We start from the raw sequence: 21,302 nt of genomic DNA on the forward strand, positions 1-21,302 counted from the left end.
TGATTATAATGATGACATGATGTATGGGAAACATTACTAACAAAACAGATTTTTTTTTATCTTTTATTATTATTATTATTGACGCAGGTGCCAGATAGCCTGTTGATTACTTATTTATAATGGATTAGCCATCAGAACTATTGTTATATGATGATTATTACTATTTACTGTTATTCTCTGGAAAACTGATATTAACAATGACATTTGTGTAAACGTGTACGGATGGCGAGACGAGCCCTTTCCTTTAGGATGGAGGGAGCTTTTTGGAGGGTCTGTCCCAGTCCACTGTCATGGCATTTTAAATTATATACTGTATAAGCAAGTGAGTTTGCATCCATCTAGTGGATGTTCTTGTGCACTGTCGCAGGCGTACTGTAGCCATAAGTGCACTCATCCTCTGTGTGCACATCATTCTCATTCACTTTAAAGTGAATGCACAGAATTCATATATCTAAGGCGAAACTGGCTAAAATGTACCCTGACATTAGTTCCACTTATGATAAATGTAAGTGTGTAGATGGCTCATTAATAATAATTAATAATTAAGCCAATACATATGAAATGTATTGGCTATGCCTGAGCATAGACCAATTTTGGAAATTGGTGTTTGACCCCCTGTCCCAACTCTTACAATGTGTGATTAAACCTGATCCTCTGGTGGCACTTTTTGGTGTTCCACCTGAAGAATTACATTTACCTACCACAACACGCAATGCCCTTGCCTTTGCCTCTCTCCTGGCACGCCGTGGACTTTTATTTAATGGAAGGAAGCTGTCCCAACCACACACTCCAAATGGCTCAGTGACTTGATGTCATGCCTCAATCTTGAGAAGATTCGGTACTCCATACGTGGATCACTCCAAACATTTTACAAGGTCTGGGGTACTTTCCTTACTTTCAACAGTCTACCACTGCGAGTAGAGGACTTGTGGCTTTTCTGCCCTCTACTGGAGGTGAGCTGGGTGTGTTTCCATTTATCCTGCTCCTTTGACTCCTGTTGACTCCTTCATTTATTCATTATACTGCATGTAGCTCATTATGGAAATCATTAGAGTGCAGAACTAACCTTTTTTGTAGCTTTTATTTTATTATGCTTTTAGTGTGTGTGTGTGTTTTGTTTTTTAGGAATGGGGGGTGTGGGCGTTGGGTGAAGTTTCAACTTGTTGAGATTGTACCAATAACAGAACTGATTACTTGTAAAAAAAAATCAAATCAAAAGAACTTTGAAAGAAATACACTGATTTGATGATACTGTCATCAGTGGTATGCAGTCAGGGAGTGACAAAGCCCCTTCTGTGGTCCAATTACACATCATTTGCATAGGGCAGGCTACTGAGACCACGGATGCTTTTAGAGCAACTGACAGTAGCAGGCTCGTAGCAGGGCACAGCTGCCAAGGTGACCTTAGGGATCTCAGGGCATCACGGCCAGTGGGAGGGGCAACAGAGCCCATGGCCTCCATGTAATTCCCACCCTGGATCACAGCCCCTCCTAGAAGAATCAGAATCACTGTTATTGCCACAATAAGCAAGATTACATATGAGGAATTTGTCTTAGTGTAAAGGTCCTTACACATCAGGAGCATTTTTTTTTGTGCGATTAATTTGCACGTCAATATTTTCCGAACCCTATATCAGTCAATGCAACTGTGCATACCAATGGCGAAGTTTCGCTGAGCGTTATTGCGGTGTTTCTTTTGTCGGTGCAGCTGTTGGTGTACAGGCGGACGAAGTATGGAGAGAGGACACCGCCCTGGACATAGACCGGAAGTCAGTGATGTGCTTTCCCAGCCTCATGTGCTGCTTCCTGTCAGTCAGGTGGTTCATCTGCACATGGAGTCGGGCATGCCCAGCTCGGAGAGTTTCTCCTGTAGCAGGGCTGGGATGATCGTGTCCAAGGCCGAGCTAAAGTCCACAAACAGCATCCTGGTGTAGGTTCCTGCAGTGTCCAGATGCACGAGGATGGAGTGGAGGGCCATGTTTGTGGCATTGTCTACAGATTTGTTGGCTCTGTAGGTGAACTGCAGGTGGTCCAAGAGTGTGTCTATGATGGATTTAAGATGGGACAAGACAAGGCGCTTGAAGGACTTGATGACCACAGAGTGAAGGGATTTTCACTGTGATATCTCTCCTCATATGTTGCCACTTTGAACCAATTGGGGCCTGACTCTGCCACATATAATGGCGCCGTGATCGCCGCCGGCTGCATTTCCCCTGATCTTTTTTTATCATTCAAAAAGAGAGATTTCACAAAACTCAGTGTTTCCCCATCAGGTTGCCATAGATCTGCAGTTTCTCAACCCCAATGTGTGTGTGTGTGTGTGTGTGTGTGTGTGTGTGTGTGTGTGTGTGTGTGTGTGTGTGTGTGTGTGTGTGTGTATAAGTCAAAGGAGACACCTCCCACTTCCACCTCCATCAGAAAGTCTCACTTCCTCATGTTGTACAGTTACTTTTAACCGAACCGCCTCTCTTGAGTCCTTATTCTGCCTACAGGGTGTTTGGTGCACTGCTGAAACTCCTCGACTCCAATTCCCAGGTAGGCCTTTTACATCACTCTCCAGCCTGTCGTGCTTCTGCACCAGCGTAGGAAATAACTTTCTTTAACTTTTTTTTCCCTTGCCCCCAGTGAAATATGTTTCGAGGGCATTTTGGATAATTTCCAGCGCAATTTGATAAAAAATGTTGGGAAATGTCGTAGTTGCACCTATGTTTCATGACAGACCAAACAATGACTCTTATCCAAGCATTATATTTATAAAAGTTAATAATCACAGTTTAAAATCCTAATTTCCTATCTCAACAAGACTCATGTTGATTGTCTGGCATGTTATGCACAGTATGTGGCAAACACTTTTCAAATAACATGCCCTATGATTAAACACAAAAAACAACAACAGTAGAGCAGAGCAGGAGATAGTCGGCAACTGTTTTTATATCATTTTGATCTGTTTCTAGTTGTGACTCAGCGGGTGGTTTGCATATTTAAAAAAAGTTCCATGTTCTTAAGTTACAGTTAGCTAAAGTGAACTAGCTAGCTTGTGCTGCCTGTCACTGAGGTATACAATGCTAGGAGGAGGGAGCGCGGGTTGTGGAGGTACAGATGCCTAGCTGTCCATTTTCGAGTCGCATAAGTTGAATACATAAAGTATTCAACTTTATTTTAGGGGGCATTTAAAAGCCCCATCATCACAATTCAAAGGGCAATTTTTGATTTTTTTGTAGGGGCATTTTGCCCCGAGCCCCTGCTAATTTCCTATGTTCTGCACGCACAGTTCATTTGAGATATAATCACTCATCATTTCATAATAAGATTATGTCAAGGGTTCCAATTTTGCATAATTTTGTGGATAGGGTAGAGTTTATCCTTCTGTTTTATGTTAAACATAGTGTGTGCTTTTTTTTGTAACAGTCATGTTTTCTATCACAAGAGAGACAGACATACAGAGAGGGAGAGGGAGAGAGAGAGATTATTGACATGCATTTAGGCTCCTGACAAAATGAAGGCTCACTCTATAAAGGAATAAATTAGCTGCAGGACGGCCCGAGTGGTCTTGTGATGCACATGCAACAAAAGAGTTATACGCTCCTGAGTCTGAGCTTATAGGCGCGGCTGTGCGTTTGAGGAAGTAAAATCTGCACATGGAGGTAAACAAAACCATATTCAACCTTTTTGATTGGTGGCATTGTGCAAAATCAGTGCAAGGTTGGTTCATGTTGGGAGGTTTGCATTTAACAAGGCAATATTGAATGAAATGCCAAATGATTTGAGGGTTAAGGTTAAGACAGACATTGTTCTTTAGTCACTGGTGGTCGTTAGTCACTTTGCTAAATGCTGCATCAATATTTTAGCTTGACTGCTGAGTGAATGATTTGCCTGTCATGTGTATCCATATGCAAAGAGACACAATACGGCAGTACGTGTGTGAATGACAGAAGAGAGAGAGGAAATGCTCTGTGGTTCTGTTGCTTGTGCTGGAGGATGTGGTGTAACTGTTACTTCACCCACCTTTGTCCTGAAAACTGTCACAGCCAGTGACACTGTGATACAGTGCAACTCTATGACCCTGTATCACTGATAAATTACACTAGTCTGTATTGTCTCCTTCATATTTGAGCTGGAAGCATGCATGAATATTTAACATGCAGAATCCCAAACGTCAAGGCAGAGAGCAGGCTGGAGAGTGACGCGCTCAGACAGACTAGAGGAACTCGTTGTGAAAGCCTTTGCTTCCTCTTTTCTTAGCTGTCTCTTTCCTGCAGCTTTGCGCCTGTCGGTTTATTTCCACATGATAAATCAGCCTCTCAGCATAAGCAGAAGGGACATGAGTGAAACTCCTATAGATCATCATCATCACCACCAATTTATATGTACATTAATTGCATGTACACTCATAGTATTCATTCAAATGATGGAAGTTTGTGTGTACAGTATTTGTATCGCGTCACATCTCTCATAAAAGACTTGAAGGTTTACTCTACAGTTGCGTCCCAGCTGCAGCATCTTGCTTACAGAGGTGAAATTCTTGCCTTTCTGAGTTACTTCTGATATTAACCCCCGCTCTCCCCTCCCCCACAACCAGTTCACAATGGCTCGGAGTATCGTGCGGTCCAGTAAGTTCCGGCATGTCTTCGGCCAGGGGATGAAAGCTGACCAGTGCTATGATGACATCCGCATCTCCCAGATGACATGGGACAGCAACTTCTGTTCGGTTAACCCCAAGTTTGTGGCCATGATTGTGGATGCCAGTGGTGGAGGGGCCTTCATCGTGTTGCCTCTGAGCAAGGTGGGTGTGACCAAGTCCAAATCCACTCTGCAGCAAGTCTTCTCAGTATACCAATCCAGTTGGAGAAAATCCAAAAAACTGAGCACTATAGGAACTCCACCATCCCCTACCTGAGCAGACTTATAAATGAAAAGATGTAACTTGATCTCGTATATTTTAACCCCTCTATTTTCAAATGTTTTGTGTTTGTGTTTTGAACATTTACACTGTAAAGGACATGCAATTCATCTCGTGTTAACTTGATGCAATATGTTCCTGAATAAAAAAAACTTCGACTTCAGCAAAAACGAAACACTCGAAACCACCTATTTGCCCTTTGATGTTAGAGCTAGTTCCGTCTACGTCTCATAATACCATTTTTGGATATGTTGGTTATGACATTTCAGATATGAGTTGATGTGACACGGTTGTATAATGCAACGTTTACACTTTGAATTTGAATATAGCCAAGAGGCATCACACATTTAGCGGAAGTTCCGTGCTGCTTTTGACTTTCTCTACACGTCACTCACCCTGCTGCTGAGAGATTCTCACCATATTAGGAGAGCTTCAGTGTCAAATCAGTCAGGACAGGATGTGGCCTCAAGTTGTTTTGCAGTCACTTGTGTGGAGTAAGTTAAGTGGCTTAACTCTAACTTTTTTTTACATTCTATCTGCCTGGAAAAGCAGATAAATTGCAGACCATGTGGTCTACTTGACTCAAGTTATAACATCTAGTTTTCTCACCAGAATACACATTAAAAAAGAAGCGTCCCCTGAGATCACCGGCATGTTTCCTCAGGCCTGTGAAATGGAATATACAGCATTATTCATGGCTTTCTCTCTCGCGTAATGTGGAACCCTTGAGGGGATAAAAAAAAAAAAGGTAGAGGAACCACAGCCTAAAACGGCAGCAAAATGTGCCGTGTGATTAACTGCTCTGGGATGAGTGGTGCTGCTGTCAAGTTTGAATGACTCGGTCGATTTTGTGCCTATGTTCCTCGGTCATCTCAAGAATCTCAGTGCCGCCTCTTGGGATGAGATGCTGGAAATAAATGCTCTTGTGGTTGTTTTTCCCGAGCATCAGCTCAACCTGATCAAACCGATGCAACAGCATAAGAATGCTTGAATCCACATAGGTGTGAAATAATGAACTCTGGATACCCTGGTCCAGGCAGAAGTGGGCCAGTGTGAGGCGGGGTGGGAGAGGGAGGGAGGGCGGCCCAAACTGAGCCACGGAGGACCAGGAGGATCATGGGAGGTCGTCTTCCTGATTGGACAGTGGATTCCGCTTGTCTCTAACCCACTTAACAGACATTAGGGCTAATTGGAGGCATAACTGTGCAATTTGTATCAGCTGACAATCAAGTTTCCTGTGTCCTGTTCTACTCGATTGGAAAAATCACACTTGTGCTTTACCCTTGAAATCCTTTGTTTTAGCCAGCCAGCTAATAATATTTCTCCCCCTCTTAACCTTTTGAGCTGCCTTGTTGTTCCTGTGTATAATTGTCTGGATGAGTTTTGATTTCTGACAGCTCTTCTTCTGTCTGTCTCTCTCTGTCTGCAGTCAGGACGTATTGACATGTCTTACCCCACTGTGTGCGGCCACACGGGTCCCGTTCTGGACATCGAGTTCTGTCCTCACAATGACAACATCATCGCCAGCGGTTCTGAGGACTGTAGTGTGATGGTACGGCATTTCAAAACTATTCTCATTTTGACTTTCAATATGATCACTTTGGTCCTCACTAAAGAACATAACTAATATATTCTTAGTTCAGTAATGTGATGTGTCAATTCGATGTCTGGTAGATTTGGGAGATCCCAGACAGCGGCCTGACTTCACCCATGACAGACCCTGTTGTGAAGCTGGATGGCCATTCTAAACGTGTGGGCATCCTGAGCTGGCACCCCACCGCCCATAATGTGCTGATGACTGCAGGTATTACCCTCCACCCTGAGTGAGACCCCTTAACACACACCGCCCATAACATGCTGATGACTGCAGGTATTACACTCCACCCTGAGTGAGACCCCTTAACACAGACCACCCATAACATGCTGATGAGTGCAGGTATTACACTCCACCCTGAGTGAGCCCTCTTAACACACACCGCCCATAACATGCTGATGACTGCAGGTATTACACTCCACCCTGAGTGAGCCCCCTTAACACAGACCACCCATAACATGCTGATGAGTGCAGGTATTACACTCCACCCTGAGTGAGCCCCTTTAACACAGACCACCCATAATGTGCTGATGAGTGCAGGTATTACACTCCACCCTGAGTGATCCCCTTTAACACAGACCACCCATAACATGCTGATGAGTGCAGGTATTACACTCCACCCTGAGTGATCTCCTTTAACACAGACCACCCATAACATGCTGATGAGTGCAGGTATTACACTCCACCCTGAGTGATCTCCTTTAACACAGACCACCCATAATGTGCTGATGAGTGCAGGTATTACACTCCACCCTGAGTGAGCCCCCTTAACACAGACCACCCATAATGTGCTGATGACTGCAGGTATTACACTCCACCCTGAGTGAGCCCCCTTAACACACACCGCCCATAATGTGCTGATGAGTGCAGGTATTACACTCCACCCTGAGTGAGCCCCCTTAACATCCAAACCCAATTAGAGGAACAACATTACCCAGTACTTCCTCAACTGTCTTTTGGTCTCAGTATTCTCACCGTTCTAAACCGATGTTTAGAAAAGCAAATGTTAAAGCTTTCATGTACTGGATGTTGGTTTATTTAGTCCCTAATTGGGTGAGGGTTACAGTCTAATAAATGTCTTGTACATGCTAATAAAAAGTAAAAAAAAACAAAAAAAACAAATGCAAATTCGCAATAGCGACCACATATGCAAATTTCCAAAATGCTGGATGGCAGGCGCAACCCACCCTACTTTTTTATTATTATTATTTTTTGCATGTTTTTAGTGGGGGGGTTCCTATCAGGAGGAAACCGCAGGGGAGCACGGGGGGAACATGCAAACTCCACACAGAAAGGCCCATGTTTGACGACCCCACCTGGGCTATAGGCAGGCACTGAGGACATGGGAATGGGGGCACACCCTCAGCACCCACAGCATTGCAGGGGGGAATCGAACCCAGGACCTTCTTGCTGTGACCTACTTTGCCTCGGCCATCCTGCATTTCGAAACCCCCCTCCCGCCCCCTTTAGCCAATAGGCATTAACACAAACACTCACCTTTACACATACACCTCCATGCCAAATTTCAGCCCCGTAGTGTGAAAACTGTGCCCACCAAAGGATGGTGAACTTTTGTTGCCCAGCAGACCGACCAACAGTATACATAATCACAATGAATCACTGTATCAGTCAACAATACAGCTTAACAAACCAGACATTTATATAAATATGTATGAAAGTGTATAACTTGACTGTTGCTAACTGGAGGGTGTCTGATGAAGATCCCCTACTACTGGAGGTCCTGTGGTTGACCTGTCTTTGCCTCCCTGCTGCCCCCTGCAGGCTGTGATAACGTGGTGATCCTATGGAATGTGGCGCGGGGTGAGGCGATGGTGCGGATGGACTCCATTCACCCTGATATGATCTACAGCGCCTGCTGGAACAGAGACGGCTCCCAGATCCTCACCTCCTGCAAGGACAAGACCCTGCGCTTGCTGGACCCCCGCAAGGGCACCGTCATTAAGGTGGGTCCCCAGGTCACCCTCACTGCTGTTTAGAGGACAAGGCTTAGCTGATTGGTTTTCTCCATAATGCATAATAAGTCGTTATTTAAAAATAAATAGATAAAATACTGCAATAATGTGACTTTGAACTCACATTTAATAATGATATAAAAGTTTTAGTGTCTACAACAAAAGATAAGATAAAACAAAGATGCAACGTTTGGTTAAAATAACGAATCACAGTGTCGCCTGAAAATCTTATCTTTATTGTTATCGGTGAGGGGGGGCGGGGGTCGAATATTTGGGATTGTAAATAGATAGATCTTTATTGTCATAGTCAAAACAATGAAACTTAGTTAGCAACTCCTCAATAAATAAATAAACAAGCAAATAAATGTAAAAGCAATATAAAAATTAGCATTACATTGTAATAGTTAATTTCAGTTTCAATTTGAGGACCTTTAATTTCAGTGCAAAACAAGCAAGAATTTAGTTTGGAATGAGCAATTCTTGACGTGCGAATAAAACATTTGCCCAAAAGACATACTAGAATCTTTATTTGTATTATCGATTAGCAAAGAGACAAATAGAAACATGACCATGTCTTCTTTTTTGTGTATTTCTTATAATATTATCATTATCATTTTTAATATTTAATATGTAAAATGTAATATATTTGATAACCTTAGAATATTACTTATTAACTTAATTTCAAGACGACTTAAATTAATGTGATGAAGTGCAGACAGAGTTAATCCAAATATTGAGTCAAGTGCTTAGCTCTGAGTTCGATTTTGCTATCACTAACGCCCCACCTCTCTGTCCTTCTATTCTGCCCCCTACACAAATACACAAATACACACACACACACACACACACACACACACACACACACACACACACACACACACACACACACACACACACACACACACACACACACACACACACACACACACACACACACACACACACACACACACACACACACACACACACACACACACACACTTGCAGGAGAAGGAGAAGCCCCATGAGGGCTCCAGGCCCGTCAGAGCGGTGTTCGTGTCGGAGGGGAAGATCCTGAGCACCGGCTTCAGTCGCATGAGTGAGAGGCAGGTGGCGCTATGGGACCCAGTGAGTGACAAAAGTCCTAGGCACTCACATTTTTTACGAGTTGTTGGTTTGCGTATTGTTTCTTATTGTTGCTGCTGTCAGACTGAAAACCTTTTCAATACAATGCTGGAGTTCCCCCCTACTGTGCTTTGTGAGTTTCTCCACTCTTGGGCCCATAACCCAATGCAATTATCACTATTATTGTGATTTATAGTATCTTCTATAATATATTCAAAATGCTAGTTATTACGGGGAGTCATTTACAGCAGCATGTTTCAGACTGCAGGCGTACAGCACTAAGCATAGTGTTGCTCTGTGTTCTTCCACGGAAGCTAAATTCACTAAATCCTACCTGCAGTGCAGACTGTACTTCCTTTTCTACAGTATATTACCTTTTTCACCCGACATCCATTCATATCCAACTAGCCATAGTAAACATCTCCATTGACCTTTCTGTGGAACATCTAGGCCCCAGTACAACCTCAAATTCAGAGTTCCGAAACTCTGGAACACTCTGAGCTCAGCACTGAGATCTTCACCTTCTCAGCCGGCTTTCAAAAAGCAACTGAGGGACTATCTCACCTCGAGTACTTACACTGACTTTTTTGTCTTAATATGTATTCTGAGCTTTCTTTGTTGTTTGATTGTTTTTTTCTTTTCATTGTTTTTTTTTTGGGGGGGGGGTCTTCATTTCTTGTTTCTGCCTTATTTATTTTTTGGGGATGTATGTGTATTTTATTGTCAATTGTTTTCTATTATCTGTTTTGTTTTTGTATCACGTTTGAGTATTTTTGTCTTATTTTTTTATTCTTATTATTAATGTGAGGGGAAGTCTGTACAAGCCTTCGGGGCCTCTTTTCCCCTCCGAGCACTGTTATATTATGTGCTGAATAAAGAAACTAAACTAAAACTAACATGTAAACATAGAGCAGTCAGCCTGGCCTACAGTGTGTGATCCCTAACTGTGCTTTTCAACAGGACAACTTTGGAGAGGCAATGACCCTGCAGGAGCTGGATACCAGCAGCGGTGTCATGCTGCCATTTTTTGACCCAGACACCGGCATCGTCTACCTCTGTGGCAAGGTTAGAGGTTTCTCTCTCTCCCCACACACACACACACACACACACACACACACACACACACACACGGTTGACTTATTCGTTACTTCCTTGTCACAGGGGGATAGCAGTATCCGTTACTTTGAGGTGACAGATGAAGCTCCTTACGTCCACTACCTCTCCATGTACAGCAGCAAGGACAGCCAGAAGGGGATGGGCTATATGCCCAAGAGGGGGCTGGAAGTCAACAAATGTGAAATTGCCAGGTAAACGCACCTACATCAAATATTTATCAAAACAAGTGAAAACTAGCATAGTACATGAAACATGCTTGTCAGCTGTGTGCATCTTGGCGAGGAATGTAATTATGGGTTCGTGCTTGCAAGGGATTGTTTTTGTCCTACTACTATATTACCGGTATTATTGTTTTTCTCCATTGGCTCAGTTTCCTGTGAGATGGTCAATCCTAGAGCCTAGAGCCATGATGGTCTAGTATAGTCTCCGCTACGGAGGGTCTGACCACGTGAGACGAGGGCCCTGTTTCATTAGTCATTTAGCATGCCCTCATTCACTTCCCTCGGGGGACTCCCCGACGCCATGACAAGTGTCGTTCCACCTCTCTGGAAAACTCAAGTGAAGTTGGTGAGATCGCCCCTCCCACAGCTGAGGGAACGAGTCTACACCGATGGTCACTCCAGTCAGAGCTCCAGATTACCCACAGTGCATTGCGGTTTCTCATCATTTCCGCCTTGAGGTCAAACAAGCTGCTGATTACATTGTTTAAAACAGGTGCTTGCGATATTAAAACAGATGTTTGAAATTGTAACAAAGACAAAGAATGTCTGAGCAAATCATCTACAAATTACTGTAATGTGTATGCTTTATTGCTGATCTTGTATGATGCAAGGTGAATGCATTATTATTAGTATTATTATTATTATTATTATGCCTACCATAATTCGATTTTTGTCATACTATGGAAGTTCACTAGAATATAAAAATTTAATTTAAATACAATAAATAAAATATGATACATTATTTGTATTTACTGTAGAACTATCCATGTTACTAAATTATGCTGTTTTGAACACCATTTCACGTTATAGTAACTAGAAACAGAGCGTGCGCGCTCCTTTCTAGCCTACCATGCCTCGTCCTCATCATCCTTCCCCTCATCGCTAATTTCTACCGTATCTTGTTGGCTTCCCCTCGAGGTCTTGCCTGCTTCGCGGGCTCGCAGGCGCAGTTGTACGCCACCGTGCGATTCCCTCTCTAATTATAGTGTGGTGAGACGTTAGTAGGCCACACAATAGTGATTTTTTTCAAATGGTATCTATGGGTACAAGGGCAATCCATTCCATTTCAATCACCTGCTGCTTCCCCGCCCAAAATAACCAATAACGGTAGCACCATTTGCAGGCCACTAGGTATTACACTACACTACAGGCTCAAACATATGAGAAGCAAAAATAATCACTAAACACTACAGCTCACTACCACATTAAGTGCAGACATGCACATTTTACTGTTGTCTTTATACCTGAAGGTTGAACAATACATCTTTTTACTTCCAGGTTCTACAAACTCCACGAGAGGAAGTGTGAGCCCGTTGTCATGACGGTGCCCCGCAAGGTAAACCATGTCATCTGAACTTCAAATAAAAACAAGTTCATTCATGCATCTCTTTCATTGTCTCACTCACTCTCTCATCTGATATGTGTGTGCAGTCTGATCTGTTCCAGGAGGATCTGTACCCAGACACGATTGGTCCGGAGCCGTCAGTCGAAGCGGACGACTGGTTTAATGGCAAAAACGGCCAGCCCATCATGATCTCTTTGAAAGATGGGTTTGTAGCAACCACCAAAGCCAAGGAGTTCAAAGTCCACAAAAGTCTCCTGAAGACCACGAGTGATTCCACTGGGAAGCAACCGGACAACAACGGGGTGAGAACATTATTCTTCAACAACAACTTCTACTACCACTTCTCACATGTCAGGCATTACTAGTAAACTAGTAAACATTTTGGCTCTTACTAGTTTAACTAGCCAACTGCAAAATGACCAAATGCTGTATCCTGATTGGTTGGCATTATACATTTTGAAATACAGAGCCAATCGGCAGCCTCAATGCACACTTTCCTCTACTAGTGTAACTAGTGTACATTTTGGCCCTCATTAGTTCAATGAGTACGGTCAAAAAGAGCGAAAACAAAATGGCGAACTAGTAAGGCAAAAATAATGCTGAATTAGTAGCACTGACGCTTTACTATTAGGAAATCGAATGCTCAAACGGCTTGCCATAGCTCCTACTCTACTACTACTACTACTACTATTACTGCTGCTGCTCAGCTGCTGCTATAATGCTACTATGGTGCTAGACTACTGCTACTACAGCAGCTACTACTGTACAGCATGTCAGTGAAAATAGAACCTCTTTGTTCTCCCGTTTGACTTGAAGCTGTTATCTCCCCCCTCTCTCTCTCAGGAGGTTCAGTCCTTGAGGAAGGAGGTGAAACAACTGAAAGAAGCACTAGAGGAGCTGACCAAGCGTGTGAGCAAGCTGGAGACCAAGCATTAGATAGTGACAGACGGATGAGATGAAGAAGTCAACAAAGAAACTGAGTTGTAGAGGAACAGGGGAGCTGCAGCTTTGAGCTGTAGATTGTGAATTCCCAGTTTCCCCTTGGGGATCAATAAAGTTTTTCTGATTCTGATTCTGATTCTGAACGAGACAAAGGGAGATGTACTGTTTTAGCCTGGGTAAACCCAGCCTCCACGTGACCTCTATGTACTGTCTATCAGTCACATACGTTACAGGCATAGTCTGTGACGTCACATTGAAGGCTGGGTTCACCCAGGCTAGTACTGTTTAGGATAATAGGTTTTATGAAACTTCAGGTGCCAAATGTGTTTTTTGCTTGAAGCTTGAATTTGTTTATTTGGTATGTCTGATCAATTGCAAAAAAAACATGTTTTAATATATTATGCTTTTGATTTGAAATAAAGTCCATTATTTTCCAAAATACTGTATAATCCTTTTACTCTTTTTATGTTGGCATCCAAAGGAAAATACACAACACTCATTTGAATTATACTAAGTTTTAATCATATAATTATCAACATACAAAATGTAAACTGACGTGATTAACAATGACAAATGGCTTGTTATGAAATGTGACATGGACCTTGTAGGACGAATCATCATAAACATTCCACACAAGTGCTCCCTGAGTCCGACTGAGGTGCCTTATGGCTTTATTTGACCATTGACAATAGAGAGACAAGGCAAATATAGAAGAGACAGAGAGAAGTGGATCACATACAATACAGACCGAGTGGTTTATCCAAACTGTAGGTGCACTTAAAGATGTCATATGAGTATGTTCTGTAATGTATCGCCTGTATACAGTAGAGGAATTCAGAGCTGCACACTGTAAAATCCCACCTCATCTCCCACCTTCCATTTGCTTCCAAGCACTTAAAAGCAGTAGCTTATACACAACCCAACACTTAATAGTAAAATAGCTTTCATATACAAGACACCCCAGACGAGTGTACCTACAGATATGAATCACAAAAACTTTGCCAGTTCTGCTCATAATTCAGTATTTACAAAGATGTCGAACCTTGACCCCTGATCCTGCACTACGCAAACCCCATCCCCACCCCCGGTTCCTCCACACCAGTCCCCTTCACGTAAACACTAGCCTACACATAGTTTTTGCCGGGGGCGGAGGCGCTGTTGCTGTAGTACTTGGCGGTTCCCCCCGAGCTACCGGACTTGCGCCTGCTGAAGCAGCACAGCAGGCCTCCGCCCAGGATGAGCAGTGTACCGGCCGCCCAGCCAATGAAGATGCACGCTCCCAGCTCCCATTTCTGGATCCCCAGCATGGGGTTGTTGAAGTCCCGCACGATGTTGCTGGCAGACCAGCTGACGGGGATGATGGTGAGGATGCCGGCCAGCAGCAGCCCCACCCCGGCCACCAGGCTGATCTTCGCTTTAGCGTCTTCGTTCTCCACGCAGGTGGTGAAGTCAGCGCCGCCGAACAGGAGCAGCAGGCTGAGCGAGCTCAGCATGCAGCTGATGATGATCAGGGCCCGGGCCGTCTGCAGGTGAGTGTCCAGCTCCAACAGGGAGTCATACTTCTTACACTGCTGCTGGCCGGTACTCTGCACCACACAGCTCATCCACAGGCCCTTCTGACTGGTCTACTCACAGAGAGAGAGACAGAGACAGAGAGAGATATTTTAATTCATATTCATTCACATTATCACTCCAAATCTGTTAAAATGCTTATTCCATGGATTTCAATCAGTAGTATGCTAATCTACTGTACTCACATTAGATCTTCATCTTATAACATCAAATTCAGTGTGAATATATTTGTGGGCTTGGAAACTTATCATAATGCAGTGATGTAGTGATAAATTATGAGGTCTCCAGTCAGTGATCATTATATAACCAACAATCTAAATAAGAATATATTACACTTTCAGGAAAGCATTAGGTTATGTTGTTTTTCTCCTAAAAGACCCTATGATCATATAACTTACATCAGCTTGATGCCACATATTATCATAAGTCAGGGAGATTCATTTTGACCTCAAAAGTTGGGTAAATTGAGTTTACCGTCCATCCTCCCTCCATCCCTGCCATAAGGAGCATGATTCATTACTTTGCAACATCTGGATGTTTTTGGTTACCTGTGCAGTTACGATGTTGGATCCTACGAATGCAGAGACTTGCCACCTTGGGACAGCGCAGCATACGATAGCTCCGACCAGGCCGAAGATCCCGAGGGCCACACACACGATCTGAACCCCAGCAGAACCCATTCTGCATAGGAGACGGGCAGAGAGAGAAGAGGCATTATAACGGGAACTAAAGGCAAAATGTGGTCCTAGAGACCTATTGTAGCAGGAACGACCACATATGTCATTTTGAGTACTTTGCCAGGTGTTTGTCTGTCTGTCAGTCTGTCTGTGTGTCTGTGGATGGATTTTGTGAACGCTCTAACATCAAAACCGTGCAAGATGCAGCCACGAAAATTTACAGGTGTGTAGTTGACATTAAAATGAAGAGTGAGTTTGAAAATGGGTGTGATCTGAGCAAGGGGCTGACCCCCCCCCCCCCCCCCCCCACACACACACACACACACACACACTGCCCAACCCCACATTGCACCCCCCAATTTATGCCCCTGGCCCACATTCGTTTTAAGTTGCGGGCGTCGCCACTGTTGTGATCCCATCGTAAGATGTTCTCTAGTGTTTATTTGAAAGAAACCGAGTGCTTTTTTCTTAATTCTACATTTAATTCACACTGCTGCTTGAGTAAAGTATATGTTTCCCCACTTCTGATCAGAACAGAGTGTTTCTGAAGATGTGAGATCCGTGTGTAGCATAGCTGAGCTATTTTGTTTTTTTTCTTTAATCACACAGCCACTCAGGCAAACTCTGGTTCTCTTTGTGAGAGGCCTTTACAGAAGAGTGTTGCTCAAAGCTACATTTTTAAACCAGACTCAAGTCCTGACAGGCCCTGCACCTCCCCTCCTCCTGCTCTGAGGTTCAGCCCCTCCTAGGCCCTGTACCTCCCCTCCTCCTGCTCTGATGTTCAGCCCCTCCTAGGCCCTGCACCTCCCCTCCTCCTGCTCTGATGTTCAGCCCCTCCTAGGTAGAAACCTCAACATCGCCTCACTTGGATTTACTGCCTTACTGGTCTTATTTGAAGCTCATTGGAATCTGTGTTGCTTCATACAGACAATCAACATGATCCTCTCCCAACCCTCTGAAATCTGAACCCCCACTTTTTTTTAAATATTTAAAATAAAACTTGTCTTATTTTATTTCACTGCCAATAGATCACCATCAGTGCCAGTCTCCTACTCTCATAAAATAAAAAGGGAGAGAGAGAGTGTGTGTGTGTGTGTGTGTGTGTGTGTGTGTGTGTGTGTGTGTGTGTGTGTGTGTGTGTGTGTGTGCAGGTGTGTGTGGGCGTGTATGCGCGTGTGTGTGTGTGTGTGTGTGTGTGGCTGTGTGTGTGTGTGTGTGTGTGTGTGTGTGTGTGTGTGTGTGTGCGCGCGCGTGTGTGTGTAGGCGTGTATGCGCGCGTGTGTGCGTGTGTGTGTGTGTGTGTGTGTGGGGGGGGACAACAAAAAAGGCTTACTTTCAAGCATATGTGACCCAGATCAGATACTTTCAAAGCAGGTTAAAGATTCAAAAAGTAATGCAATCTGGGTCTCACAGGTTTCAAAACTAGATGTTTTATTCCCAAATAGGTCCAGACATAATATGATTACAGCTTTTATATATATATATATATATATATATATATATATATATATATATATATATATATATATATATATATATATATATATAAGCATGAATCCAATCCCACTCATTCAGAACCTGCCCTAAGGTAAGGAACTCAAAAAAGACAGAAACAAAGCTTTATGAATTAAATCACATACATGCTGCTAATCATTCATACCCGTTTATCTTCTCATATATCCCAGCTATGTTCATTTAGGCTACACTTTTTTTGTTTTTCATATTGTTTACCAGCACACATACTGTAAAAAGAGTTACTCAACTAATCCTCAACCAATCCTCTTAACTTCTGTAATTTCAAGCTTTTGCAGAATCATATCACCTTCCCAAACTATCTTGGATAAGTATATTAATCATTTGAAATTGTTTTTTGGGGTGAAAAGCAGATGGGCAAAAAAAAATGCATACCTTTTTTTGTGTCCTCTTGGTTTGAAGGTAGAAAAATTTGACCGGGTGTTTCCTGTGCAGTCTCCTTTGCAGACTGTGCAGATCGCTGGTTGTTGATGTGCCGGTGTTGTGAGGAGGCTGCGGGACGAGAGGGGGCTTTTGTAGAAGAATGTGAGGTGCAGGGTGGGGTTTCAGGAGGGAAGAACCTCAGGACCAGCCTGGACTTGTCCTTTACCTATCTATCTTTCCCTCACTTTTTCCACCTCTGACTTCTACTACTCTCGTGGTGTGTGCTCTGCATGGAATCACTCGCCAAGATCCGCCGGCTTCTTCTGTCTGTAAAACACATTTTGGAACGGCTTGGTATCAATAGTTTGGTCAAAATGGACTGAAAACCAGATATGGAGAACTTTGTGATGCAACCATGATGATGATGATGATGATGATGAGTGAATCATTGGTTGTGGTTGTCATGAAAAAAAAATGCAAACAATAGTTGAGTCACAGCTCCCATACCTGCATGTCCCAACCCCCTGACCCCCCCAACACACACACACACACACACACACACACACACACACACACACACACACACACACACACACCTGCTTCGCTTCTGTCGAAACCATGACTGACGAATGCTAAGAGGCTAATTTGGGAAACCTAGACAGACAGGGTTCAAGATTTTGCGTAACAGTACAAATAGGAACGAAATGAGTAAATGAAAATCAATGTTGTGAAATAAATTGTGTGTGTGTGTGTGTGTGTGTGTGTGTGTCTCTCTCTTGCTCTCTCTCTTGATGGAAAATGGTTTTCCAATCATCCTAGCACAGCTTAACACAAGTGCTAAAAGTCCCACATTCAGACGGTTTTTAGAGATATTATTGTTGTATGGGCCTGGGCCCATACAACCTGTTCAGGCGTGGCCCAATTTGGATTCAGACGGATAAGAACCAGTTATTGACAACAATTTGATATATATATGTTATTTTATATAGAATTAAATTGCATATAAAAATACAGAGCGGGTCAAGTAAATACAATACGATTACAGATCTGGAGGGAATGTTCAGTAGAGGCGTCGGCAGGATGAGTCTGTCGAGATGTCACCGGCTGTCTGCGTCCAAGGAAGATTCTCTGGCGACTTCCTCTTTGAGCTGTCTTATATGCTTTCCTTGAACAGTTGATACTTCTGCTTTTTGTGTCTGCTTGGAATATTGCTTTATGGGGGATTTTATTTACCGGTAGCTGCCTTAAAAGGACATTTCCGTTTTTGGGGAGACACTCTATGACAGGAAATACTTCTATCAAAAAAGAAACAGTTCAAACTGTATGTAACACTTCCCCTGCATTCACAGACGGACAGACAGACAAACACACACACACACACACACACACACAGATACCCCTCAAATCCCTTATGGAGCATTGTTTAGCACACATGCAACACAGTTTCTATAAGCTAGCCAGCAAATTTAGCCTTTTATTAACATTACTCAGAAATACTGCTTTAATCATTTAAGATGATTCACTATGCTAAACATTTGCATTTGTTTTGTTGCTGTTTGAAGGGAAAGACACAAATTGCACACAATATTCATACATCGCTTCATTTGTTAATACAGAAACAATTATGGCAATATGTTGCAATTTATTAAACATTAATACTGGAGATCATCTAACAGTGTAAAGACACAAGTTCATGACCTTACAGCATGGTGCATTGGCCAGGAACCGAACCCGCACGGCCGCCGAGAATAATTCAGCTAAACACCAGCTGATCCATTTTCCATTCATTGTGTATTGGGCTCAAACTCCGTGCGCGCATGAGCACGCAGGCCACCCTAGTTTTGCCTTTCGTTACATCTCAGCTGTGGTCAAGATGGCGGAGGTTGGCAGAGAAACTCCTTTAGGGAATAACTACGTTAAGTAAGTAATTTATGATTCAATTTGTAATGATATAACATTTTATTGATTAGACTCATGTTGTTTTGACCTAGACAGCACCGCGCGGCAGGTGAGAAATCTACCACTGAACCACCAATCAAGTCTACATACAGAATGGTGTTACTCTTTCTATCTGGAGGTGTTAAACAACAATTCTCAAAATATTCCTGTCAGCATGCATTTCAGTTGACTGAGGCCTTTTTGGGTTGACGAGGGCAAAGAGTTTTTGGGTCTGTCAGCAATCAGGCAAATTTCATCTTGAAGCAATACAGCAATTAGAATGAATAGCAAATAGAATGAATACTGAATATCAACAACAACAATAATAAAGATAATAACAAAAATAATAATAATAATAATAAATGAGTAATAATAAAGAATAATAGAAAAGGCAGTCAGGGACAAACAATAATAGTAAGTGAATAATAATACTAATAATAATGAAAATGAAAACCAATGAAATTAAACCAATAATAGCTGTTGGACAGCAGTGTTTGACAAGTTAACTGGAGCTCAGCCAAACTTTATTTCACATTAGTTATCATTGTGAATCAGATTCTTATTCACAATAAAACCAATGCGACACTTCATATGGTATGGCCGCGGGCCACCCTGTACCCTGCCTGGTCTTGGTCCCCGGGCCGCAAGTTGATTATTACTGTCTGGTAGGCTGACAACTACTTCGCTAAATGTGTTCCCACCATGCTTTTCTTAACTCTGCCTGTTAACTGGGGTGTGAGACTGTTAACTGGGGTGTGAAACACCCTGTCACTAATTGTGGAGGGGACAATTTAATAATGTGGGGTGAAGCCATTTGGTGCATTGAAACCGTTACGGTCTTCAACACATGAAATATGGCTCAACCGAAGACCAGAACATTTTTAGGACACCAGGCAGGTTGCACAATTATTCAAATGTTTATTTTAACCAAAAATGAAGAAAATGACCAAGTAGCAAATGATATAAAAAAGGAGGCTGAAGATCCGGCCAAACTAAGGAAAAAACCTGGGCCAACCCCTTTGGGCCGTCGAAGCCAGCTAGATGTCCTAAAGAGACAAAAAGAACAAAGGGTTAAACAGGATTATATGAAAACATAACTACCGGGGACTTCAGCCTAAACAAATAAACAAAATAACAGAACAAAGTACAACCAAACGAAGTACAACAAAAATAGCTGCTGCTGTGGGTGTGTGCAAGCTCTGCATGTTCTCCATCCCAACCTCCTTTTAACCAAACCCTTGGGTTGATTGGCTCCAGGTGTTGCTGCTCAGGCAATTAAGGTAGAGCAGGAACTCCAGAGGGAGAGGAGAGAAAGAGCAAGAAGGAGGAGGCTGGCTGGTCACATAACAGAAACCAATAGAATATAATATATAATAATATGTGAGTTTGAGGAGTAAATTAGGGGTGGTATAGGTTATCAAATCGATCTCTACAGGGGTGGAATAAGTTATCAAATCTATCACTCTCTCACACACACACACACACACACACACACACACACACACACACACACACACACACACACACACACACACTGTTGGATTGCATCTGCTGGTATACAGATGTAGATGCCAGTTTTGGCCAGGCTTGTATGGGCCTGAAGGAAGACGACTCAGTGGTGGAGAGGCACACAGAGTGAAAAATCGGTACCACAAAGAATTGTTTACTTCAACCAACATTTAGATTTTGAGACACTTTCAATTAATCAATGTTATTTTACCTGTCAAAGCAATTGAAAAGTAAATAAGAAGGAAAACAGTTCAGTTTATTGAAAAAGGGGACAGAGCATATTAATCAACAATTCAATGTAAATACACCAGGTTTAGCCAAAAGGCTAGTTTCCACCCGTAGTCCCCGGCCAAGGTGTTGCAACAGGCTTCCTAAAAGAATAAAAATAAAAGTAAACTGTAAAAACACACAGAGCAAAGCTATAACGCAGGTTAAAAAGGACACGAGTAAAAAGACACAGCAGTCTCAACAGGTACATGCATAGGAGACAACAAAATAACAAGCAGACCAGTGTT

General features: G+C 42.8%; 2 protein-coding genes across 2 annotated transcripts; one reads left to right on the forward strand and one right to left on the reverse strand.

Annotated features, from left to right (window-relative positions):
* Positions 1 to 2,464: 2,464 nt before the first annotated feature.
* coro1a (coronin, actin binding protein, 1A) lies at positions 2,465 to 13,645 on the forward strand. Its single transcript, XM_083649601.1, has 11 exons — positions 2,465 to 2,535; positions 4,580 to 4,783; positions 6,330 to 6,452; positions 6,575 to 6,704; positions 8,277 to 8,458; positions 9,455 to 9,574; positions 10,532 to 10,636; positions 10,733 to 10,878; positions 12,187 to 12,244; positions 12,340 to 12,555; positions 13,097 to 13,645. Exons 2-11 carry the CDS (start codon positions 4,586 to 4,588, stop codon positions 13,187 to 13,189), a joined length of 1,371 nt encoding a protein of 456 aa, XP_083505727.1. The 5' UTR covers positions 2,465 to 2,535; positions 4,580 to 4,585; the 3' UTR covers positions 13,190 to 13,645.
* A 34-nt stretch (positions 13,646 to 13,679) lies between these two features.
* Positions 13,680 to 17,488, reverse strand: cldni (claudin i). The gene is made up of 3 exons (XM_083649602.1): positions 17,353 to 17,488; positions 15,316 to 15,448; positions 13,680 to 14,820 (listed from the first exon to the last, which is right to left on the reverse strand). Exons 2-3 carry the CDS (start codon positions 15,445 to 15,447, stop codon positions 14,320 to 14,322), a joined length of 633 nt encoding a protein of 210 aa, XP_083505728.1. The 5' UTR covers position 15,448; positions 17,353 to 17,488; the 3' UTR covers positions 13,680 to 14,319.
* Between the last annotated feature and the right edge of the window lie 3,814 nt (positions 17,489 to 21,302).

This window comes from Poromitra crassiceps, assembly GCF_964638095.1.
Source record: "Poromitra crassiceps genome assembly, chromosome: 13".
In the NCBI taxonomy this organism is placed as follows: Eukaryota; Metazoa; Chordata; class Actinopteri; order Beryciformes; family Melamphaidae; genus Poromitra; species Poromitra crassiceps.

Excerpts from the sequence above, each read along its gene's own strand:
- coro1a (XM_083649601.1), top strand. The coding sequence starts at position 4,586 with ATGGCTCGGAGTATCGTGCGGTCCAGTAAGTTCCGGCATGTCTTCGGC. Across the intron at positions 9,575-10,531 it reads AGGTGGCGCTATGGGACCCA|GACAACTTTGGAGAGGCAAT; the intron begins GTGAGTGACAAA and ends GCTTTTCAACAG. Across the intron at positions 10,637-10,732 it reads TCGTCTACCTCTGTGGCAAG|GGGGATAGCAGTATCCGTTA; the intron begins GTTAGAGGTTTC and ends TCCTTGTCACAG.
- cldni (XM_083649602.1), bottom strand. The coding sequence starts at position 15,447 with ATGGGTTCTGCTGGGGTTCAGATCGTGTGTGTGGCCCTCGGGATCTTC. Across the intron at positions 14,821-15,315 it reads CCAACATCGTAACTGCACAG|ACCAGTCAGAAGGGCCTGTG; the intron begins GTAACCAAAAAC and ends CTCTGTGAGTAG.